Here is a 20332-nt window from a genome sequence, read left to right on the forward strand (position 1 = left end):
TTAGTAGTAGAATATTAAATGAGTAGGTACCAACCAGACATACTTGCACAAGCCCTACCGCTAAGTACAAAAATTAAATATTTGTCCTTTATTGCACATCATGTACACAACAGATGGCATCGGGTTACAAGGAAAAAATATAAGGAAAAAAAATTGGTACGCAAAGACCAAGGTAACGCTTATAAAAATATAACAATCTCAGATTTTTTTAATATATTCATTTTATTAACATTATATTCAAAAAAAAAATCATACACATCTATTTCATCTTATGTACTTTTAAATGTTAATGAAAAATATTAGTTAAACGTAAAACCGCGCCCTTTGGGGCTTGTAAAACCAAGTAACAAATGAAAATCATATAAAAGACAGAAAAATCACAACAATCAAAACTTAGATAGCTAATGGTTAACGAAGTAACAAACAAATGCCTTCTTGATATTGTAATGAAATATTAATTACTGACTCATTGGCCCGATTTAATCGCAACTCATCGCAGAAAATTTAAGATACGTTGATTCGAAAGACAGGCAAATTGGAGCGTATGTAAACGATACCTAGTTACCATTAAAACATATAAATAATGGCACAAAACGTAATACATAATGTGTTTTTATGTGTTGGCACTGTAAAGGTAAACAATTTTTTTATATATGCAATAGGTGAAAAGTAAGAGATAGGATCCAATGGACAGTGACTGCCCATGGAGATCTACAACAATTTAGGGTTTTAAGGTATAAGAAATCTCCTCATTATCTTTACCTATACAAATCTTACACAAGACGTAGGGTACAGGTTATCTTTTCAGAGTATTTTTTTTTTTTTTTCGTTTTTATGTATATATGTGTATTCACTAGTAGAAAGCTACATTATTTCTCTTATAAAGTGTAAAATCTATTTATATCAGAACGTCGGGAGGGATCGATGATATTGTTTAGATTACTTCTTAATTGAAGCTGGAGATTTTATATCTGAAGCTAGCAAAAGGTGTTTTTTGTGGTATAGGTTGGCGGACGAGCATATGAGCCACCTAATGATAAGTGGTCACCATAACCCATAGACAAAGACGTTGTAAGAAATATTATCTATTCCTTACATCGTCAATGTGTCACCAACCTTGGGAATTAAGATGTTATATCCCTTGTGCCTGTAGTTACACTGGCTCACTCACCCTTCAAACCGGAACACAACAATACTGAGTACTGCTGTTTGGCGGTATAATAACTGATGAGTGGGTGGTACCTAGACGGGCTTGCACAAAGCCCTACCACCAAGTATAATAATTATACACATTGTATAATGAGGTTTCCCGTAGAGTATTATATAGCTGAGATAAAATATCACTAATGACAAAGCCACTAGTAAGAGCGTTCGGATTGGCGTCAGACAGTCCGTCGACCTTAAACTCCGCTAAATCGGTTTTCTCGGAGCGATATTAAACACAGCGACGACCGCAAATAAATGGAGCAAGCAAATCATTATGATATACAATATTGATGTGAATCAGATGTCGTGATATTGAACTAATTGTTTATTTCATTCAGACAAATTATAATAAACACATTACATTCATGATTAATATTAAATAGAAGCGACTCAGGGACAGAGAGAGAGAGAGAGAGAGAGAGAAAAAATTGAATGATCTTTCATTCACTACAAAAAAAATATGTAGTAAAAAAATGTCTAATCTGTTCGAATTTTAAACAGAAATAAAATCAGGTTAAAAAAATAGATTTTATGAAAAAAAAAATTAACTAAAATCGCACTGGCTCACTCAAACTTAATGGACATTTAAAATTCCGAGTATTTTTTGAAAATACAAAAACGGTCGAGTGAACAAAATGAATATTCCGACTTACCCAAACAGACTTTCATAAGGACAATAATAACATATAACATACAATAAAGGAAAATATTTTTATATCGTTTAAATAGGCTTTAAACAATGAATCGTTTATGTAATTGACACAGGTACAATTTAATAGCAGATAACAATCATGATTGCTATAATTACGAATGTATCATCAGCATTTTAAGCACAATTTAAATACTCATAATAGCTCATGTATTTAGCGTAATAGAGAACGATAAGCCATTTCGTTTGTAGTAAACTTAGATTGTTATTTATATTGTTACAAAGTGATAGACATTGTTTATTACATCCGATCATAAAGATTGTGATTTCATGAACTATTAGAACTAATATAATAAATAATACAAATCTAATCGAGATTTGTGAGAGTTAAAATTAAAAGGCAAATTTAGTGATATAATTTATAATATTGCATTAGTCAGACGAAGATGTAACGTGTATCCCTCATCTGATTGATCGGCGTTGTGAATTAAGGTCAAGAACTCTTTGAGAGAAATTATTTGCAAGATCTACCAAACGTGTATACAATTGGTCGGTGTAGTGGAATAAGCTACAAACTTCTCCAAAATATTTTTTTGCCCACCATTGACAAATAACAATCGACGGCCTCCATGGTCGAGTGGTGTGGACACCGGTTTTCATGGGTACGCCAATCTATGATCGGGTTCGGTTCTCGGCCGAGTCGATGTAGAAAGTTTATTAATTTTCTATGTTGTCTTGGGTTTAGGTGTTGGTACCTTATTTACCGTACTCCTGACTTTCCACAACACAAGTGTTTTAGCTACTTACATTGGGATCAGAGTAATATATGTGATAATGTCCAATACTTATTTATTTAAAATAAAATAATAGTAATCATTGTCGACTTACTACAAAATCGGAAACACTTGCAGAAAATTTGGCACTTTTCAATAAAAAAAGTCTAATCGAAACTAAACTCAGCGTGAATTGGAACAGAAAACAGTAATATTATGAATGGAACAGACGACTAGATAATAATAGTAGAGTATCGAGACAGTTACTCACCATTAGTTGAGCTACAGTCCGCACATACTTGGTTCCCAGGCAACGACCGCACCGCTCGTATAATGGAACGCTGCAAGTCCATCAACGAATGACCATTATCGTTGCTCTCGCCCGCTTGCTGGTGGAACGCCCTCATCAACGCACCTTCCTTGCAATTGACGAGCACTGACGTCCACGCCCTCTGTTCGTTCTCGTCTTCAGCTTGGAAATGATACGTTCGGTTGTCTGAAAGATTGACAATTGGTGGCACATGAAATTTATGTTTTTATCATTATCATTACATTGTTTAAAATAAAGTCGCTTATCGCCTTTTCTCCCTATGTAGGCTTAAATCTTTAAAATTACGCAACGGATTTTGATGCGGTTTTTTTTAATACATAGAGTGATTCGAAAGTAAGGTTTTTGTATACAATACATGGAAAATATAGTAAAGTGATAATTTTAGGTTTCCAATATGATGTCTTACATTACGTACACTGATCGAACCCTGCGGGATAGATCAAAATAATACATGTAAAACATTCTGTAGTATATTTAGTATCAGCATTGCACCCGTGCAAACCGGGGCGAATCGCTAGTTTATTATAAACGCGACTGTCCTGTATCATGTAATACACGTGTCATGGTCTTGTCAGAAATGCATACAATTAATCAGGCTAAGATTACAAATGGAAAAGTAACTCTACCCTTCTATCTGTTATCTGGTCTGGTCTGGTCTGGTCACTATGAGTGATAGTCATATTTTGGGACCTAAAATAAACTCTAGGGCATATCGGTAATCATTGTTAGGGTACAGACGCAGAGTCATAGGGACGATTAAGTATTGCCATAAACGTTATTGTACATCAGTTTTGATGATACCGAGGTTTCGTTACACGTTCAGTATTTAGCTTATTCAGATCCACCGAACCGTATTAATCCTATTTGAGATAAAGACATATTCCACGCTTTGATCATGTTTAAAACTGAAGCTGTAAAATTTCCATCTCATTACATTTCCATTTTATCAGGGTCACGGTAAGTTATCTAGAAGACCTGTCTTTCTTTCATTAAAATGTACCAAATTAATCCAATAAGATATGACCCGATCCTGAACTAAATACATTAGTATCTAAAGTACAAGATTATATACATTTCTATAAATTTACATTACGTACATTTCCAAGAACTTAAATTAGCTAGCGATAAAAACTTTAAGACAAAAAAATCAGATATGCTTTTGCGTTCATTAATATCATAGTTGAATTTATTACTGTTCAGGTTGATTAAATTTTATATTTTGATTTTATATAATTTAAATTTTTATACGATCAGGAGACGAGATGACCGCGTGGTTAGAACGGGTGCATCTTAACCGATGATTGCGTGTTCAAACCCAGTCAAGCACCACTGAATATTAATGTGCTTAATTTGTGTTTTTAATTCGTTTCGGCAGTGAAGGAAAACATCGCAAGGAAACCGAAATGTGTCTAGTTTCATCGAAATTCTGCTTCATATGTATTCCACCAAACCGCATTGGAACAGCGTAGTGGAATAAAATATTCCAAAAATTCTTCCTCAAAAGGAGAGGAGACCTTAGCCCATCAGTGGGAAATTTACAGGCTGTTGTTGTTGTTGTAAACAAACATTATTGAAGTCAAAATAAGACTCAACGAAGCGAACGGGCAACCGCTATTGGTTTGCAATATCGCTCATCGTAATCACATCAGTTGCAAACGTATTTGAAATTGACAGCGCAATTACCATCACGAGCACAAACATATTAGCTGCGAAACACGACGAGATTACGAAATGCGAAAACGTTACGTAATTAACACCATACCTGCATGCCTTATCTCTAAAAACGAGTAGAAATGCTAAAAATCATACATTTTTTTTATCTTTCACGGACCGGTTATCAGTGACATTGTACCAGTCGCACCGATGAAATAAATAAAAGATAAAATATTATTTAAGAATCCTCTATAAAACTGCGCAAATGATAAACTCACCGTATGAGCGATGCACTTATTTGCTCTACGAGAATTATTTTCTTTTTAAACTTATCTATATTTACTTATTTTTTTGTTTCAATTCGTAAAGGTCAATGAAATGTAAATGATGTCTGGAAAATCCCACGTGTAAATATATAGCGTGGGCAATTCTTACGACGTTTTGCTTTTCGCTATTTTAATTAGCTCACTCACTTTTAAGACTGCAGAGTAGGTAGATTCAGAGAAGATTTAATTGAATATTAAGCCTAACAATAAATTTTTAAGGTTTATTTATTTAGTATTTTTGGTAGCAGAAGCTCGAAGTTAGCTTCCTATCTTAGGAACACGTTAGATGCCTGATCTATCTCCAGTCCGATTACTTACCTATTGTGATGAGATAGGGGCGATAGCCAGGCTAGTTTGATAATATCTACATTGGTGATTATTCTTTATGAAGAATGGCACCAGTGACTGACGGCCAGTTAGAACATAACTACATTTTGTCTCCGAATATTTGAGGGACAATTTTGACTATTAAATATATCATATTTATGTTCTAAGAGTATTTAGGTCAGTCAGTAGTTAACCACCTACTTTAAATATTATATTTATTAGAGAAACTCTCCCACATGGAAGCTTATCAGTTCTTTAACGTTGCTTTATCCGATTCTTCCTGTTTGTCTAATATCTTTAACACCGTAACTCACAAATTAATTAATGGAAACAAGAAACAATCCATAATATAGTTCTCATATTAATTTGAAGTTCATAATCAGAGACTTTGTCGTTACAAACACACATATCAAAATCAATTAACGAGTAATCAAATCACATAATTCGCTTGCAACAAGAAAATTCCAAATAACCGTATCTTGATAATTTCCGGTATTTGGTTCAATGATACTTAGATGAATTTTCAAATCATTCGCTTCGATGAACAAGACTTATGACTTGACAGATGCAAAACAAAGATCGAAGAAGTTGATGAACGAAGAAAGAAGAACGATGAAATTGTTCCTTTGAGATATCCTCAACTGATGATACGGACAAAAGCTTGTAATAATTAGAATTTTGCTTAACATTCTTCCTTTATGAAATTTACGGACTGTTGTTATTGAACAGTCCGTAAATTTCCCACTGTTGTGCTAAGGCCTCCACTCCCTTTGTGGAGAAGGTTTGGAACATATTCCATCACGCTGTTTCAATGCGGGTTGGTCGAATACACAAGTGGCAGAATTTCTATGAAATAAGCCACATGCAGGTTTTTCTTCACCGCCGAGCAGGAGATGAATTATAAATACAAATTAAGCACATGAATATTCAGTGGTTCTTGTCTGGTTTTGAACCCGTAATCATCGGTTTAGATGCAGGCTTTCTAACCACTGGGCCATTTCGGCTATATTATTTTTCCTTTACGAGACAAAAACCTCCCTAGTGTACGAAGCCATGTCCGAGTTTAGCTCATTTCGAGTTTGTACATTTTAATATTTACGACCTAAATGTTTTAAAAAGCTCGCGAATTCAAGAAAATATTTAAATTAAAACGAAAAATCTTAAATAGGTTAAGCGAATGAATACGTCATTAATGAAATATTTATATGAGTTAAGTTTTTATGAAAATGCTGAAAATGCACATAGCGATATCCGTACGGTGTGAAATTATAATCGGGTGGCATTTGTTTTAATTGATAATAAATTATCGATTAAGGGTCCGATAACAATTTATATTTTATTATGTCCGTTAATATATAACAGTCTGTTATCACCTTCTTTACTAGCGACGCCCCGACTTTGCACGGGTGAAATACTAAATCTTCTACGGGATTTGTTTATTTACGACATCACATTAGAAACATCTAAAATTATCAGTGTTTCTTTACTATATTGCCGATATATTATACACAAAATCCTTCCTATCGAATAAATCTATTAAAAAAACCGCTTCAAAATCCGTTGTATAATTTTAAAGAAATAAGCATACATAGGGACAGACAACGGTAAGCGACTTTGTTTCATACCATATAAATGATAAATATTATCATAGGATAACTGCTTATGAATTGCCAAAAACCTGTTCGTGTATATAATCTGTATCCGTATCAAACAAAAAGTAATCGTACAAAAAATTGTCACAATAAGCGTATAAATACTCACACGAGACTAGATCGAACGCCCTCTTATCCTCAGCGGCTACTTTTATCTGACACGTCAACAAGTTCACCCGGGCCGGGGTTTTGTTCTCGTCCGCGTGGAAGATGTCCAAAAAACCTTCCGCTGTAACTCTACATCTTCTCTTCTGCCAGACCCTGCGAACTTTCCCTTCGGATTTCTTCAGGAGGTAACCACTTCGAGTCACACCGTGCTGCTTGTCGCCTTGTAATTGGTGAAGCGAATACCCGCCGACCGCGGCCGCGGCCTGTTAAAATTTAACATCTTAATTGAGTGTAACGTCCAATAACCTTACAATAAAGAATAGTGGTATCGTTGAAAAAGTTTTCTTAGCAAAGCAAAGTACAACTAATGCTATTAATAGTCGTTGCTATGTAAGCTTAGACTTTAAAAGGATTGGTATATAATCTTCTTTCGACACCTTCTTCTGTTTCTTTAAACACTAAGTGCATTATTGAAAGAAGTTTCGCCTAATCGTTTTACTACATGACATATTATCTCTAATCTTACCTCTCTGTCTTGCGGCGTCGCCGCTCGCAACATATTTCTCAGTTCTAACAGCCGCCGTCGCTCGTCGTCTTGCTGTTGCCTTATTTTCTGCAACTGCACGCTGAGATCCGCAACGTAAACACCAAAGTGCTCGATAGTCTTTAAACCATCTTGGAAGTAATTTGTTTGTGCGTGATAGTACTCCACCAGGTGCTGAAGAAGTTCAATTCCCTTCTTTGTTTTGATTTCATTGAACTTTATCAGGTACTGGAACAATTTTTCAAACCACTTTATGTTTAAAAATGGAACGAAGCCAGCGTTCACCTACTACAGACGGAGAGACGCCGTGAGCTGCGCGTGGGCCTATTACCGCATCAGGGTATCATCACGCGTCGGGATCGACTCGAGTAGGAATCGCACTGTGGAAACACGCAAATAATTCGCCCTTCCGCAGCTAAAATTATATCTGAGGGCTTAGCCAAGTTGACATTCTACAATTGTAATCGCTAATAGAAAACTAAACAAATGTATGGGCATGACGTCATCGCAACGCTAAGTCACGTGGTCAAAACAAACGAATAGAAAAGTCGTAGACAAGTTGACAATCGTTCAAAGTGATAGAATTGAATGTAATCGTTTCTACAACGATAATCGCTAACTCCATACAAAATGGTAGCCAAGTTGCAGTTTTGACAAACGCGGACGAAAAGATTTCGAACTTTTTGATCGATAACTAAGCGATCTTTAAGACCCAATAGTTAACGCTAAAAAAATGGCGTCTTATATGATGACCGACAAGTGTTTTGTTTATTAAACCTAATTTTGAAACATTTTTACCTTTTTAATGCATATTTTAAATATGTTGTGGTGTGCTCGTAATCAAAAAGTGCGGCTTAGGCGCAAAAAAAAAAACATAAATCATCAGTGCAAGAAGAAAATACTTTCGGCTAGATAAAATTATTTTCGAAGCCCTTTGTCGTGAACTACGACACAAGATTTCGTTAAAAGGAACAAAAGAGATTCCTTCTAAAGTTAAGGTAAGTGATTAATAATCTGATTGATAATTTTTTATAATTATTATGGACTATCAGCAGTCGCAACACTTACTCATGTAATAATGAACACATGCACACTTAACATAAAGTGTGCGACATATTATTAAGTATATATTTATACATATTATTGTATATCTTGTGTACATAAATATATAATAATAATATCTTAAATACCAAAAAATACTAAATATTGCAATATTAAATATTCTATAATATAGTAAGTATATCCTTTTATTGGACATGTCTATCATAAATTTAATTTCCTTAATTTTTGTGTTTTTGTAGGTGCTGTGCACTTTTAGTTTCCTAACTAAAGGATCAGCGAAATGATGGTGTCAATCATGTTGCCCAATGGATTATGCATGCATTAGAAGTTTTTAATGCTTTGAACCACTGCTATCATAGAAAAATGGATCATGTATAGGAAAACTCAACAAGATACAGCATTTATAAGAGTAAATATTAAACATTACAATATTTAAATTATCAGGTGCATTTAATAAACATAACATTTTAATTTACAAGGTTACTAAGAAGCTTTGACTCTTCCGGTGTAATACATCTCATCTATAGCAGATTACTTGTGACTAACTAAAATTTTAAACTTATTTTCAGGTGAGTCTGGATATCCACAACACCCTTGGCCGATGACAACTATCCTCAATGCAGTTCATGACTTTAGGAAAGATACACTCAAATGCATGTGCAAGCTCAAGAGTGCTGTTTTGTATTACTCAAAGTACAGTGGAGATATTTGCTTTAGAGACAGGGTGCTGCAGGGTTACTATTATCCTCATGTAGTTAGCAAAATTTAAAATGGCATGTTGTGTATTATAAGGTATAGCTTTGCAAGCTAGTCTTACCACCACCCCAACCACTTACCGCTGCAAATGATAATGGAGATGATAAAATTATGCAAGATCCCACACCCATTGCCTTTGTAGGTAACCAAAGTGAATCTTAAGAATAGCCATGCTAAGTTGTTTATTGAATAGGATATAGTTAGTTTATTTAATCTCTAATATGATTTTATTTTACTTTTTCTAATTATAAATTAACTTTTTATTTAATGAATCTTATCTAAATAATAAGTTATTCATTGTATTTATTAATAATAAGTATAGTGATTGTATTTTAAACAGGTCCAGTTTTTATTTTGAATGTAATGTATTTAATAATAAAACAAATTTATTATTACAACCAATTTTTTTATTATATAAATGAAAACATTTCAATTTATAATCCATCCATTATTAAAACATATATATATAATTTAGTAGAGGTATGTACATATGGACAAAAATAAAAAAATGCAGGTAAAATAGGATTTCTTAAATATTACAAAAAAGAATTTAACGAATTAAAAAATCAAAATACAAAGCAAGAAACTCATAACTGATTGATTATAATGAAGTCAATTAATGATAATAATAGAAAACTGTGAAATGACAATTTTACAGTGGTTTTTATGCCATAAGGTTTTTCCACATTTTTTCTTTTAGCTTTGTTACTACTCCACACACATGAAGTTTAATAATTCTTCTAATTCCAGCCACAGTCAGTCTGTTTTAATTCGACTTGAGTCTCTTGCTGGGGCCTCGTTATATTGCTATAACATAACTAGAACAAGTTAAAACTATTAGAAAAGTAAAGGGTATATTGAATAAGTAAAAAATAAAATACAATTCTGTTTTGTTTGTTTCGTAAATGGTAATATTAGTACGTGTCGCATATCACGTCATTGTTTATGTTTCAAACTGTCAAGTGTTAAAGTTAGGGATTTTCAAATAAATAAAGATAATTTATGAAATAACTAATAATTATCATACCTTTCCATGAATTCCAATAAAGCTGCAAATTCTTCTGGGCTTGCTCAAGATTTATATTCCTTTCTATAAAAGTTATCACACCATTTAAGGTATCTTTTATCCTTAAGCAGGATAATAATATAAAATTTCGAGTCACAGTAATGTTAAATGACGTTCCGCAATGGAATATTGTAATAAAGAAATTACTAATTACATGCACACACCCTACTTCATTTACTTATTATTTTATCACAAATTCTTCCAAATTTCAAATTAAAAAAAGAGTTTATCTTGCGTATAAAGTTTACAAATGCAACTTTGATGTTAATTTGACGTTAGTAAGAACGCTAACCATAGATTAAAGTGTAGGTTTTTTCTAAGTTCATTGTAGAATGAGCGATCGACTCAGTCGTGTCAATTTGGCTAGCAACTTATCATTTTCTATAATCGCTTACGCCGAAGCGTTAACGATTGTAGAAAGAGATTCGATATGAAACGAATGTGACTTGGCTAGGCCCTCTGATGACGCACGCGTACGCGCATCGTACCATAGTAGATCCCGATTTGTATTTCGAAGTTGTGCAATAATAACACACGACCTTGCACAACTGTCTTGGCGTCTCGCCTGCTATTTATACTATATCAATATATTTATTTTGTCGCCATTTATTTAACTAATTCGTTCATATAAACTTACTTGAACCCGATTATGATTTATATAGGCGGGCTATCGTTTGTATAAACGCAAATGGTGAGAAGGCAAGGCAGACGCGTGGGTTGGGTATGGTTTATCGAAGCCAGGAGTGCGTTCACGATGGAACACAGAACAAAGCTAGGGTCAAGACAGCTCGGCAGCGGCCCTGCGCGGCGCAAGGCCGGTCGATGACCTGACGCTACAGTACCGCACTGGCTAAAGCACCTCTACCTTTCTTTTATTATTTACTGCACTAACCGCATTGTTCGATTAATATTAATTATGTAACCGGAGTAAAATTAATTCATATTTTTTATTATCTGTTCGCAAAATATATATATTCCGATTTGTTTTATGTTTCATTTTTAATCCCGGAACAGTAGCGAGTGCACACGCATATGATCAAATCTCATCAGGAAACGAAGTCAACGGAGCACATCAGCGTCACACCAGGTCCGTTCAAAAGGCAACCGTTAACTGCTTATAGTGGATGACTCACTTTCAACGTGAAATACAAACATAAGTTTTGTTTAATTTAGTATTACATCAATAACTAGTAATGTAGCTTGGAATATTTGAAAATGTTAAATTCAGTAAGTATATATAAAGCGTGTTCTCTTTGTGAATTGATAGAAAAGATATGAAATAAAAAATACCTACTATATAATTTTCGTAAAAAATAAACCTAAGGGAAATGAAACAGCCAATGTGTTTTTTTTCTGCTTTCAATAAATCCAGCGCAAACTACAAATCAAAAACTCATACAAACGTTCAATAGCATTGAACTCTTCTCAAACTTCAGTTCCAATCAAACAGCAATCAATTTCGTGCTTCAGTTTTCGAGTGAAACAAACAAAAAAAAACACATGATTTTTTCAATCTCGCATTTGCTTTGCACATAAAGTGGATCGCTATCAGTATAAGTCGAACTGCATTAATGAGACAGTGGGGGCAATCGATTTAGTGCTGGCAGTGGTGCAATAACATGCCCACGAACGTTTTAAATACACGCATACTTCACCGGCCATAGATAAGCTACGACCAGACATTTGGCATCACAGAGCGACATGGGTTTTTGATAGCGCCAACGGACTGCAGCCCTGATAACTGATCATTGTAAATACGATACAACATTTAATAAGTTTTCAAGCATTAATGACACGATGCCTAGCATTCTCTACACCTTTTTGCACATTTAAAAACATACTTATATGTGAATCGATATAATTATTAAATACCTATGTGGGCTATTTATTTGTTTTTCTATAATACTAGCAACCCGTCCCGACTTCGCACGGGTGGATAAGATTTTTTTATACTTTTAACTAATATTTGTAAATTTTTAGCGGCTTGATTTTTTCCGATATGATCAACAATTATAGTTCTGTTTCACATTATTTACACAAAAATCTTAATAAATTATAAAGCTAAACCTTTCTCATTAATCACTCTCTTTATTTGTGAAAACCACATGAAAATCCGTTCAGTCGTTTTGGAGTTTATCGCTAACATACAGATAAACAGACGCGGCCGAAGCACTTTCGTTTTATAGGTTGTAGTGATAGTGACATTTAAAATTATGTCCCAAACAAAATCGCGTTCATCGTATCGCGTAAAGCATCGTACAATAGTACAATTTGTTTTGTAGTGTGACAAAGTTTTATGTGACTAACGGCATTTGCGACCACAATGACCCGTCCGGTTGATGACAACGATATACTGCAACCAAGAGCCACTATATTATCGGACGTATTTTCTAATTACTCACTCAAATATTATAACTCTTAACGCGATAACAAGACTAATGTTTTTTATGAGACTTTTAAACGTTAAAAAAAAAACTTAAATTAAATATTTTGTGAGTATTCACAAAATATTTAATTTAAGATTTTTAATTAATTTAAGTTTTTTAAGTCAAAACTGTATAGTTTTGATACATAAATTGCAAATTTAATGTAATATGACTATATATTATAAAAGCAATATCCTCCAGCCGAGTCTGTCTGTATATTCGCAATGAACTCCAAAACCTCGGAACATATTTTCATGAAATTTTCATTAATAAACAAAGAGCTTTATAAGCAAGTCTTAGGTATATGATTTATAAAGGTTTTTGTGTATATATCTTAAAATAGAACGACAATGGTTAAACATGACGGAAAAACAACAAAAAGTATAAAAGAAAATCACATCCATTCGTGCGAAGACGGGGCAGCTAATATTAAAATAAAAACAGTGACCCGACTGAGAGGGTACTTTAAACTATTCAACAAAGATTAAAAACATAAGTGATATATCGCTTCTTTACGTAGAGACGCACTAAGGCCGAACTTAAGGATTTTACGGCGAAATACTGAAGCGTCCACTTCTTCGCTTTCAATTAAACAAAGACATTGCATTTGATTATTTTTATATAATTTAGTATCTTAAGAATCTTATTTGGACATATTATTATCATTATCGTTTTCATTCGGGGGCATCGCAATGCTATTACAAACACTTAATGAAACAGGTTAAGCAAGACATCCCTTATCTCTCAACTCGTCTGATACTAAGACCTCCTCGAAATTATTTTACTATTAACCGGTTTAGACTGTGGTGTTAACGGAACTGGTGCACTCAATACTATTATTTTCCAAGAACAAATCTCTGCATCCATTGGAAGAGATTACGCTGTGTGATACACGAAACATCCCTGGTATCAAATCAATAAGGCAATAACCTTGAGAGATAGTTTATTAGTTAGTTTCACTGACAAATAATGATACATCTATAAACTGGCAGGTTAAAGCTAAACTTTAGACCCTAATGTTGAATCATAATTATAATTCGTTTTTATTAATAAACCGGCCAAGTACGAGTCGGAATCGCGAAAGATTCCGTACCATTATCTATCAAAAACGGCATCAACGGCGTCTGTCATGGAAGCTCCTAATTAATATTTAATTTATTATTTCCAATATTTGTTATAGCGAGTACAATAGCAACAGAAACACATCATCTGTAAAAAAAAAATCTAGTGGTTAACTATTACGGTACAGCCTTGTGACAGACGGGCAGACAGACAGCGGAGTCTTAGTAACGGGGTCTCGTTTTACTATTCGTGTACGGAACCCTAAAAAGGACAATGATATATGAAGGACGACTGACCCGTCGTACGGTCATTCCACTCTCGGTTCACGATATGCTCGTACTAAACAATCATCAATGTTTGAATCGATTTTCAAACACAATATAATAATATTAACGCAGTCGTATATTCAACGAGAGACGATTATATCGTAGTCAGTAAACTATAGCCGATGGCTTATATTGAAAGTGTTTAATAATGCTATCCAATGAAGTTTAAAGTTCGAACAATGAAGGGGGAAGTCGAAGAGGCTTTGTTAAGGCATTATGAAAAGAAATTCATTTAATATTTATGATAGGAATAAAAAAAAATCTAAAGTGGAGTTTATAATATAATGATTCCAATTGTATTATTTTTAAGATATACGCAATAATTTATTGTGTCTAAAAGATAATGTGTGTTTTTTTTGGATTTGTGTGATCTTGTGTATTTGTGTTTTTACATCAGTTACTTAGATGTTTTGTATATTTGTTGAGTTGGGTAATTTTGCCAATATTGTAATATTATATATTCATAAAAACATATTTATAATAAAACTTATTACAACGACCGCGTACTTACGCCAGGCACCCAATTTACGATCCTAGAAAGTTCCGCAATAAATTTATCTCGGATGCTTTTTTTAATATTACAAAGTGTACCGTACTTAAGGTCTTTTGAAATAATAGAGACTTCAACGTAATAAAGTGTTCGAGTACAAAAAGCGCTTTGTGTGCCATAACCTATTTTTCCTTGAAAACTGTTTAAACACGACGACTAAGAAACTAGCACTTTAATAATGTTTAATTGCCGACGAAGAATATTACGTTTCATATTTAAAAAAACTAGTTTTACGAATTTCTTAGGTATTATTTGCAAGGGGGATTTATTTTCAACGGTATCGATGACGTAATAAAATCAACATCTCGTTCTAACATAAGCCTTGATTTGTTAAACAGTATCTAATCTCCTGTCATCATTGATTTGACATTCACAAATAGAAGAATATTTCTCAATGAATCAACACCTAAGTAACATTTATAGGTAAAGCCACTTCATCACACTTTCATCATATTCACACTTTCTTAAATTACCATTTTATTTAACGAACGATATCTGACATACTTGTATCAATACAAATACATAACTCACCTCACACATTTGCAACTGAAACAATCTTCGTTCCTTTTCCATTTCATCGGCTATTTCCGCCGATGTCACTTCACTCCGGATGAGACCGGCTTCCTTGGCTTGTGATTTCTTCTCTTTCTCAATTTTCAGGTACTTCGAGTCGTAGTCTTTCGAGGCTTTATCAAAAGGCCTCTTAAGATCACCTTTAACTCCCCGCAGATCACCCTTTAAAAGACTGTCCACGGGAAACATCACAATGTTGTTTATATTTTGCATCTGTCGAAGAAAAAATTAATCTAAATAATTTTACTTATCAAATATAAGTTTTTCTATCAACGTGAGTACTAATAAATTAAAAAACATTATCATTTAGGTTAATGATTTCGATGTCTAATAAATTCAATCACAAGAATGCAGTAGCAATTTAATCAAACTTTTCTATACAATTATACTTTAAATGGGGTTCATGCTTATAATAACCAGTTTCGGTATCATACTAATAGACATTATTTTGATCTATGAAACAGTTTATTATATATACACATCATATTAGAAAGTGTTTGTTTTGAAAATGAAACGTGGTGAATTCTGGATTTATTTATACGATTTGTAGAATAACAATTATTAATAAAAAGGTAAAAAAATAAAGCTTTCATTTGACCAATTTCATTTTAATATTAATAATCATTGGTCGGAAACAGCTGATTACCCAATGGACGTTCATCTTAAGGCCAGCTGAGCTAAACTAACATTAAACAGCGTTACAGTAATTGTCAGTTATTATTCTAGATTTATATTATATGGAATATTTTCCAAACCCTCTCCTTAATGGAAGAGGAGGCCTTATCCCAGCAGTGTGAAATTTACAGGCTGTTACTTTATTCTAGATTTAATTTTCACCATAAATAGAGCTGTGTATATTTAATTATAAGATTTGACAAACGCCTTCGAACAGGTGACATAACATAAAAACACATCTGAATTCGTTTTAACAAAAACATCTGCATGTCTCGGGCGGTGGCGTGAATTCGTACTACAACGATACACCCAATTGCTTCATATTTTGTTAGAATGTTCCACCTGGTTGCAAATGCACCGGCCGAATAGGCGTCTAACTCGGTGTGCTGAATAGCAATGGCGGTTGAGCAACCTTAATGTAGTCATACATATGGCGCCTTGGTACATGATATAGTGCTATATCAATGACCCGAAAATATTTTAACTTACATCTAAAAAACACATGTACAACTGTACATTAATTTAAATAATGATTTAAATTAATAAGTATGTTTCATTTTAATTATTATACGGACGGACATTATTATAAAGATACACTGATATTGTTAGAAGTTTCTAATGTAGTATCGTGAATAAACAAATTCTGTATTATATTTAGTATCAGTATTGCACATGTGTGAAGGCAGGACAGGTTGCTAGTTTATATTATGTTTCTTTTAAATCCAAAAGAACGAGCTCGTGTGGGAAAATACCAATCAATTATCACCAGCAATTCTATAGTTAAACATAAAAAATTGTATGGACAGTTATACAAGTTCATGAATCAGTGTTATTACAGACACGAAAGTACTACTTTAGACTTCATGGATAGCAGCGTATTGACGAGGACGCTAATGCTTTATATATATCATCAAGTCACCACTTACCAGCAAGTGGCCCATAGCCAGTTAACCTTCTGGTTACAAAATTAAAAAATAAGTATTAACTATGCATCATTACTTTACTAAATACTAGCGACCCGAATGAAATTCTGATACTAAGTACACTACGGAATTTGTTTATTTACGACATCACTTTAATAAGATCTAAAATTATTATCAGCGTTTCTTTAAAACCTTCCTCTCGAATCACTTTATCTATTTAAAAAAAACCGCATCAAAATCCGTCGGGTAATTTTAAACATCTAAGTATACATAGGACAGACAGCGGTAAGCGACTTTATTTTATACTATGTAATTAATTGATTTAGGTATTCACCTAATTAATTACAAACTGGCTATTAATTTATGACATGTTAAAATAAAAAAAAACCTATAAATTAAAGCCCTTGGAGTGAGGGTTAATTGTGTGATCAATGGAGCGAACGCGCCACTGTCAGACAATGAGAGAGTCAGAGGGGCGAAAGGGTTGTCAGTCGTCACATTGAAACCCTTCCTGAACAATGTCGTAGGCCATTGAACACGATACTAATTAATAAGCTATGAGGACATTGTTAACGGCTCCCTCTACTGCTTAATTTATTGAAAAATTATAGAATACCGGAGTGACTAAGAACATGTGGATCTTTATTGAAGGTCTTGGGTTTAAAACCGGACACGTTTGTATCTAGAATTCATCTTGTGTTTATGGATATGAAATGCAACTATTGTGACGTCACAATAGTGAAGATATCCAATAATGAACATAACCACCAATCCATATTGGAGAAAAATTTTATGAAAGGGCAGTCCCATTTGTTTGATTAATTAAAAATTAATTCAAAAGCTCGAACTTTTTAATGAGATTACAAATTATCATTCATTAGAAGAATTTGACAAGGCACTTGAATAGATTTTTTTAATGAATTTGCATTAATTACTTTCGTATGTCAAGGACAGATTCACAGAACGATGTAAATATTTTAGATTTTTTTTACCACATTTATATTACATTCTTTTTAATATAAGAAACAAATCGAGTTCGTATCGAATGTCTTTATATTACTTTGTATGATTTTTCAAACCTATTTGAATTACGGCACGCAGAAAATTTGATCACCCATAAAAAAACCGGACCAAAGTATGTTTCAAGATCTACATACATTGGACGAATTGACATATAAATTAGAAACAATTAATTGATTTTCAATTATTCATACCATCATATTTTACTCGATAGTAATTGAATTAATCTAAAGACGAAATGGAGGTGGACAGTAAACGCTTCGATTGGCATAATATATTATATTAAGGCCATTGACCCCTATAAATTTAAACTATTAATTTATATTACTATAATTAAACTTACCGTGTATAAAAATATAAATTGAAATGTTGACCTTTTTTAACGAGCATCTTGAACGAGAGATGTTTGAAAGCTTATTCAAAGTAAAAGCAGAAAGTATTAATATTTTAATAAATGAACGTGGCCTATAAAACGTGTACGTGAGTTTCATAGACGCTTATGAAGGCTGAATGAATGTTTTTAAAAGTAATAGAAAATGTTACGAGCCATAAGTTTTATAGAGGATAAGGCTCTATATCGTAGAAGGAGCCACGAAATATTCCAAATGAATACATCGTAAATTCATACTTTCCTCTCTTTCGATTTAACGTCTGATAAGATATTTACGCACAGATAAAAAGTACCCCTTAACACTCTCCGTTATCCACCCCATACATTAACATTACTAGGTATTAATTTGAGATTTTTTTTAGTAACAGTCATTGACTTTTGAAACTTAGCAATTTTAACACTCCGGGGGCTTCGGTAATCGAGTAAAGCTAGTAGTTCTGCGCCTGATATATTTCTGGTCGTGACGGATTATCGTCTCAACACTCAATAGCGAGTGTATGGCAATTGCACCCGGAAGTATAACACCCCTTGCTTAGTTTGATGTTGTTTGACCATAACGGTGACAATCTTCCTAGGAGGCCATCATCATCATCCAGCCCAATTGATTCCAAAAGAATCCTCACAAGTGTATAATATACATGAATATGTACTTTTTTTACTTTAAAAATAAAACGTATTCCACACGAAGCAGCATTTTTATAGGACAAAATAATTATCCTAGACAACAATAGCGAAAAAACGTATACAATGTAAAATAAAAAAAAAAAAACAAAGAAACCGAGATAATAAATTCAACTTAAGTACTTGTGATAGAAAAAATAAAAGCGACCGAGAAAATATATGTCAAGTGGTCGCTCTTACGAGCGGAAAAACTTAAATTGCAAAAATAATGCTTTCAAACAACAGTTAAACGGTAAACGCGTTACAAAATTGTTACTACACAAAAACATTGCGATACATATAATCTGTGTCGTAAAGCCTGACACACGACAAGGAAACCGTTAAAATACTTCATCTGAAATTAAATCTTCGACTTAAAAAATATAAAAAAAAAACTACTGCGACTGCTAAGTGCTTGGCCAGTGTCCAAAGTGGTTTAAGAAATAATTATTCAAATTTTCTTGCAGAGAAAAAGTTTTTACTTAACTTGGGAATTTGAATAGTAGATAAAGAATATGAAATTCAATTTTTTTCAGGTCGTTTCAAAGTAATTCTATAGATCATGGGAACTTAAGATTCTTTAGTTAAGTTAAGTATTGAAACTTTCAATGCCTCTAAGAAATGCTTGGCACTACTAGTTAATATTAATTTCTCATAAAGATCAAACATGAAACGCCGAACCGAGGCAGTCGTGATGACCCAGTGGTTAGAACGCCTACATCTTAGCCGATGATTGCTGGTTCAAACCCAAGCAAGCAGCATTAAATATTCATGTGCTTAATGCCTAATTTAATTGTGTTTATTAATCATCTCGTGCTTGGCGGTGAAGGAAAACACAGTGAGGAAACGCTGAAATTTTATACAAATTTATAATTACATTACCAAGAAAATGATAATCATTATTTTTAACATATCACCTAGTTATTCATTTCAAAACTGCTCTAGCGCAACGATTAATAATATCTTAAACACAATGCCTCGTGCGTGCTATTCACACAACATAACAAAAACACGCTCCATTACTAACAAAAAAACAATGTTTTTATGTTGAATTTTATTGAATGTAAACCTTGCATATTACGTAATCATTGACATAATTTGTAGCTAAATATATTATTAGCTTTTAACAAATTAGTAAACACAAAATTGAATGCGGTAATATAACAAAATAATGTATTTAATGTCCTCAATATTTCATACAACCGAACAAACAATAAACGCAGGTTTCCTCACGATGTTTTGCTTCACAGCTGAGCACGAGATAAAGTATAAA

At 33.2% G+C, this 20332-nt stretch overlaps 1 protein-coding gene and 1 long non-coding RNA gene across 7 annotated transcripts in view; one reads left to right on the forward strand and one right to left on the reverse strand.

Moving 5' to 3' along the window:
* The window catches only part of LOC124534141 (arfGAP with SH3 domain, ANK repeat and PH domain-containing protein), a 66440-nt gene that overhangs the window by 18345 nt on the left and 27763 nt on the right, over positions 1-20332 (reverse strand). For all 6 annotated transcript variants that reach the window (XM_047109879.1, XM_047109863.1, XM_047109847.1 and 3 more), the window contains exons 4-7: positions 15349-15603; positions 7552-7797; positions 7027-7288; positions 2900-3124 (exon numbers count right to left, since the gene is read on the reverse strand). In XM_047109879.1, the coding sequence (XP_046965835.1) occupies positions 2900-3124; positions 7027-7288; positions 7552-7797; positions 15349-15603 (988 nt within the window). The remainder of the gene's footprint in view (positions 1-2899; positions 3125-7026; positions 7289-7551; positions 7798-15348; positions 15604-20332) is intronic.
* LOC124534173 lies at positions 8024-9619 on the forward strand. Its single transcript, XR_006966724.1, has 3 exons — positions 8024-8567; positions 8871-9040; positions 9201-9619. It is a non-coding gene; the product is annotated as an uncharacterized LOC124534173 (long non-coding RNA).

Source organism: Vanessa cardui, chromosome 1 (genome assembly GCF_905220365.1).
Source record: "Vanessa cardui chromosome 1, ilVanCard2.1, whole genome shotgun sequence".
Lineage (NCBI taxonomy): Eukaryota > Metazoa > Arthropoda > Insecta > Lepidoptera > Nymphalidae > Vanessa > Vanessa cardui.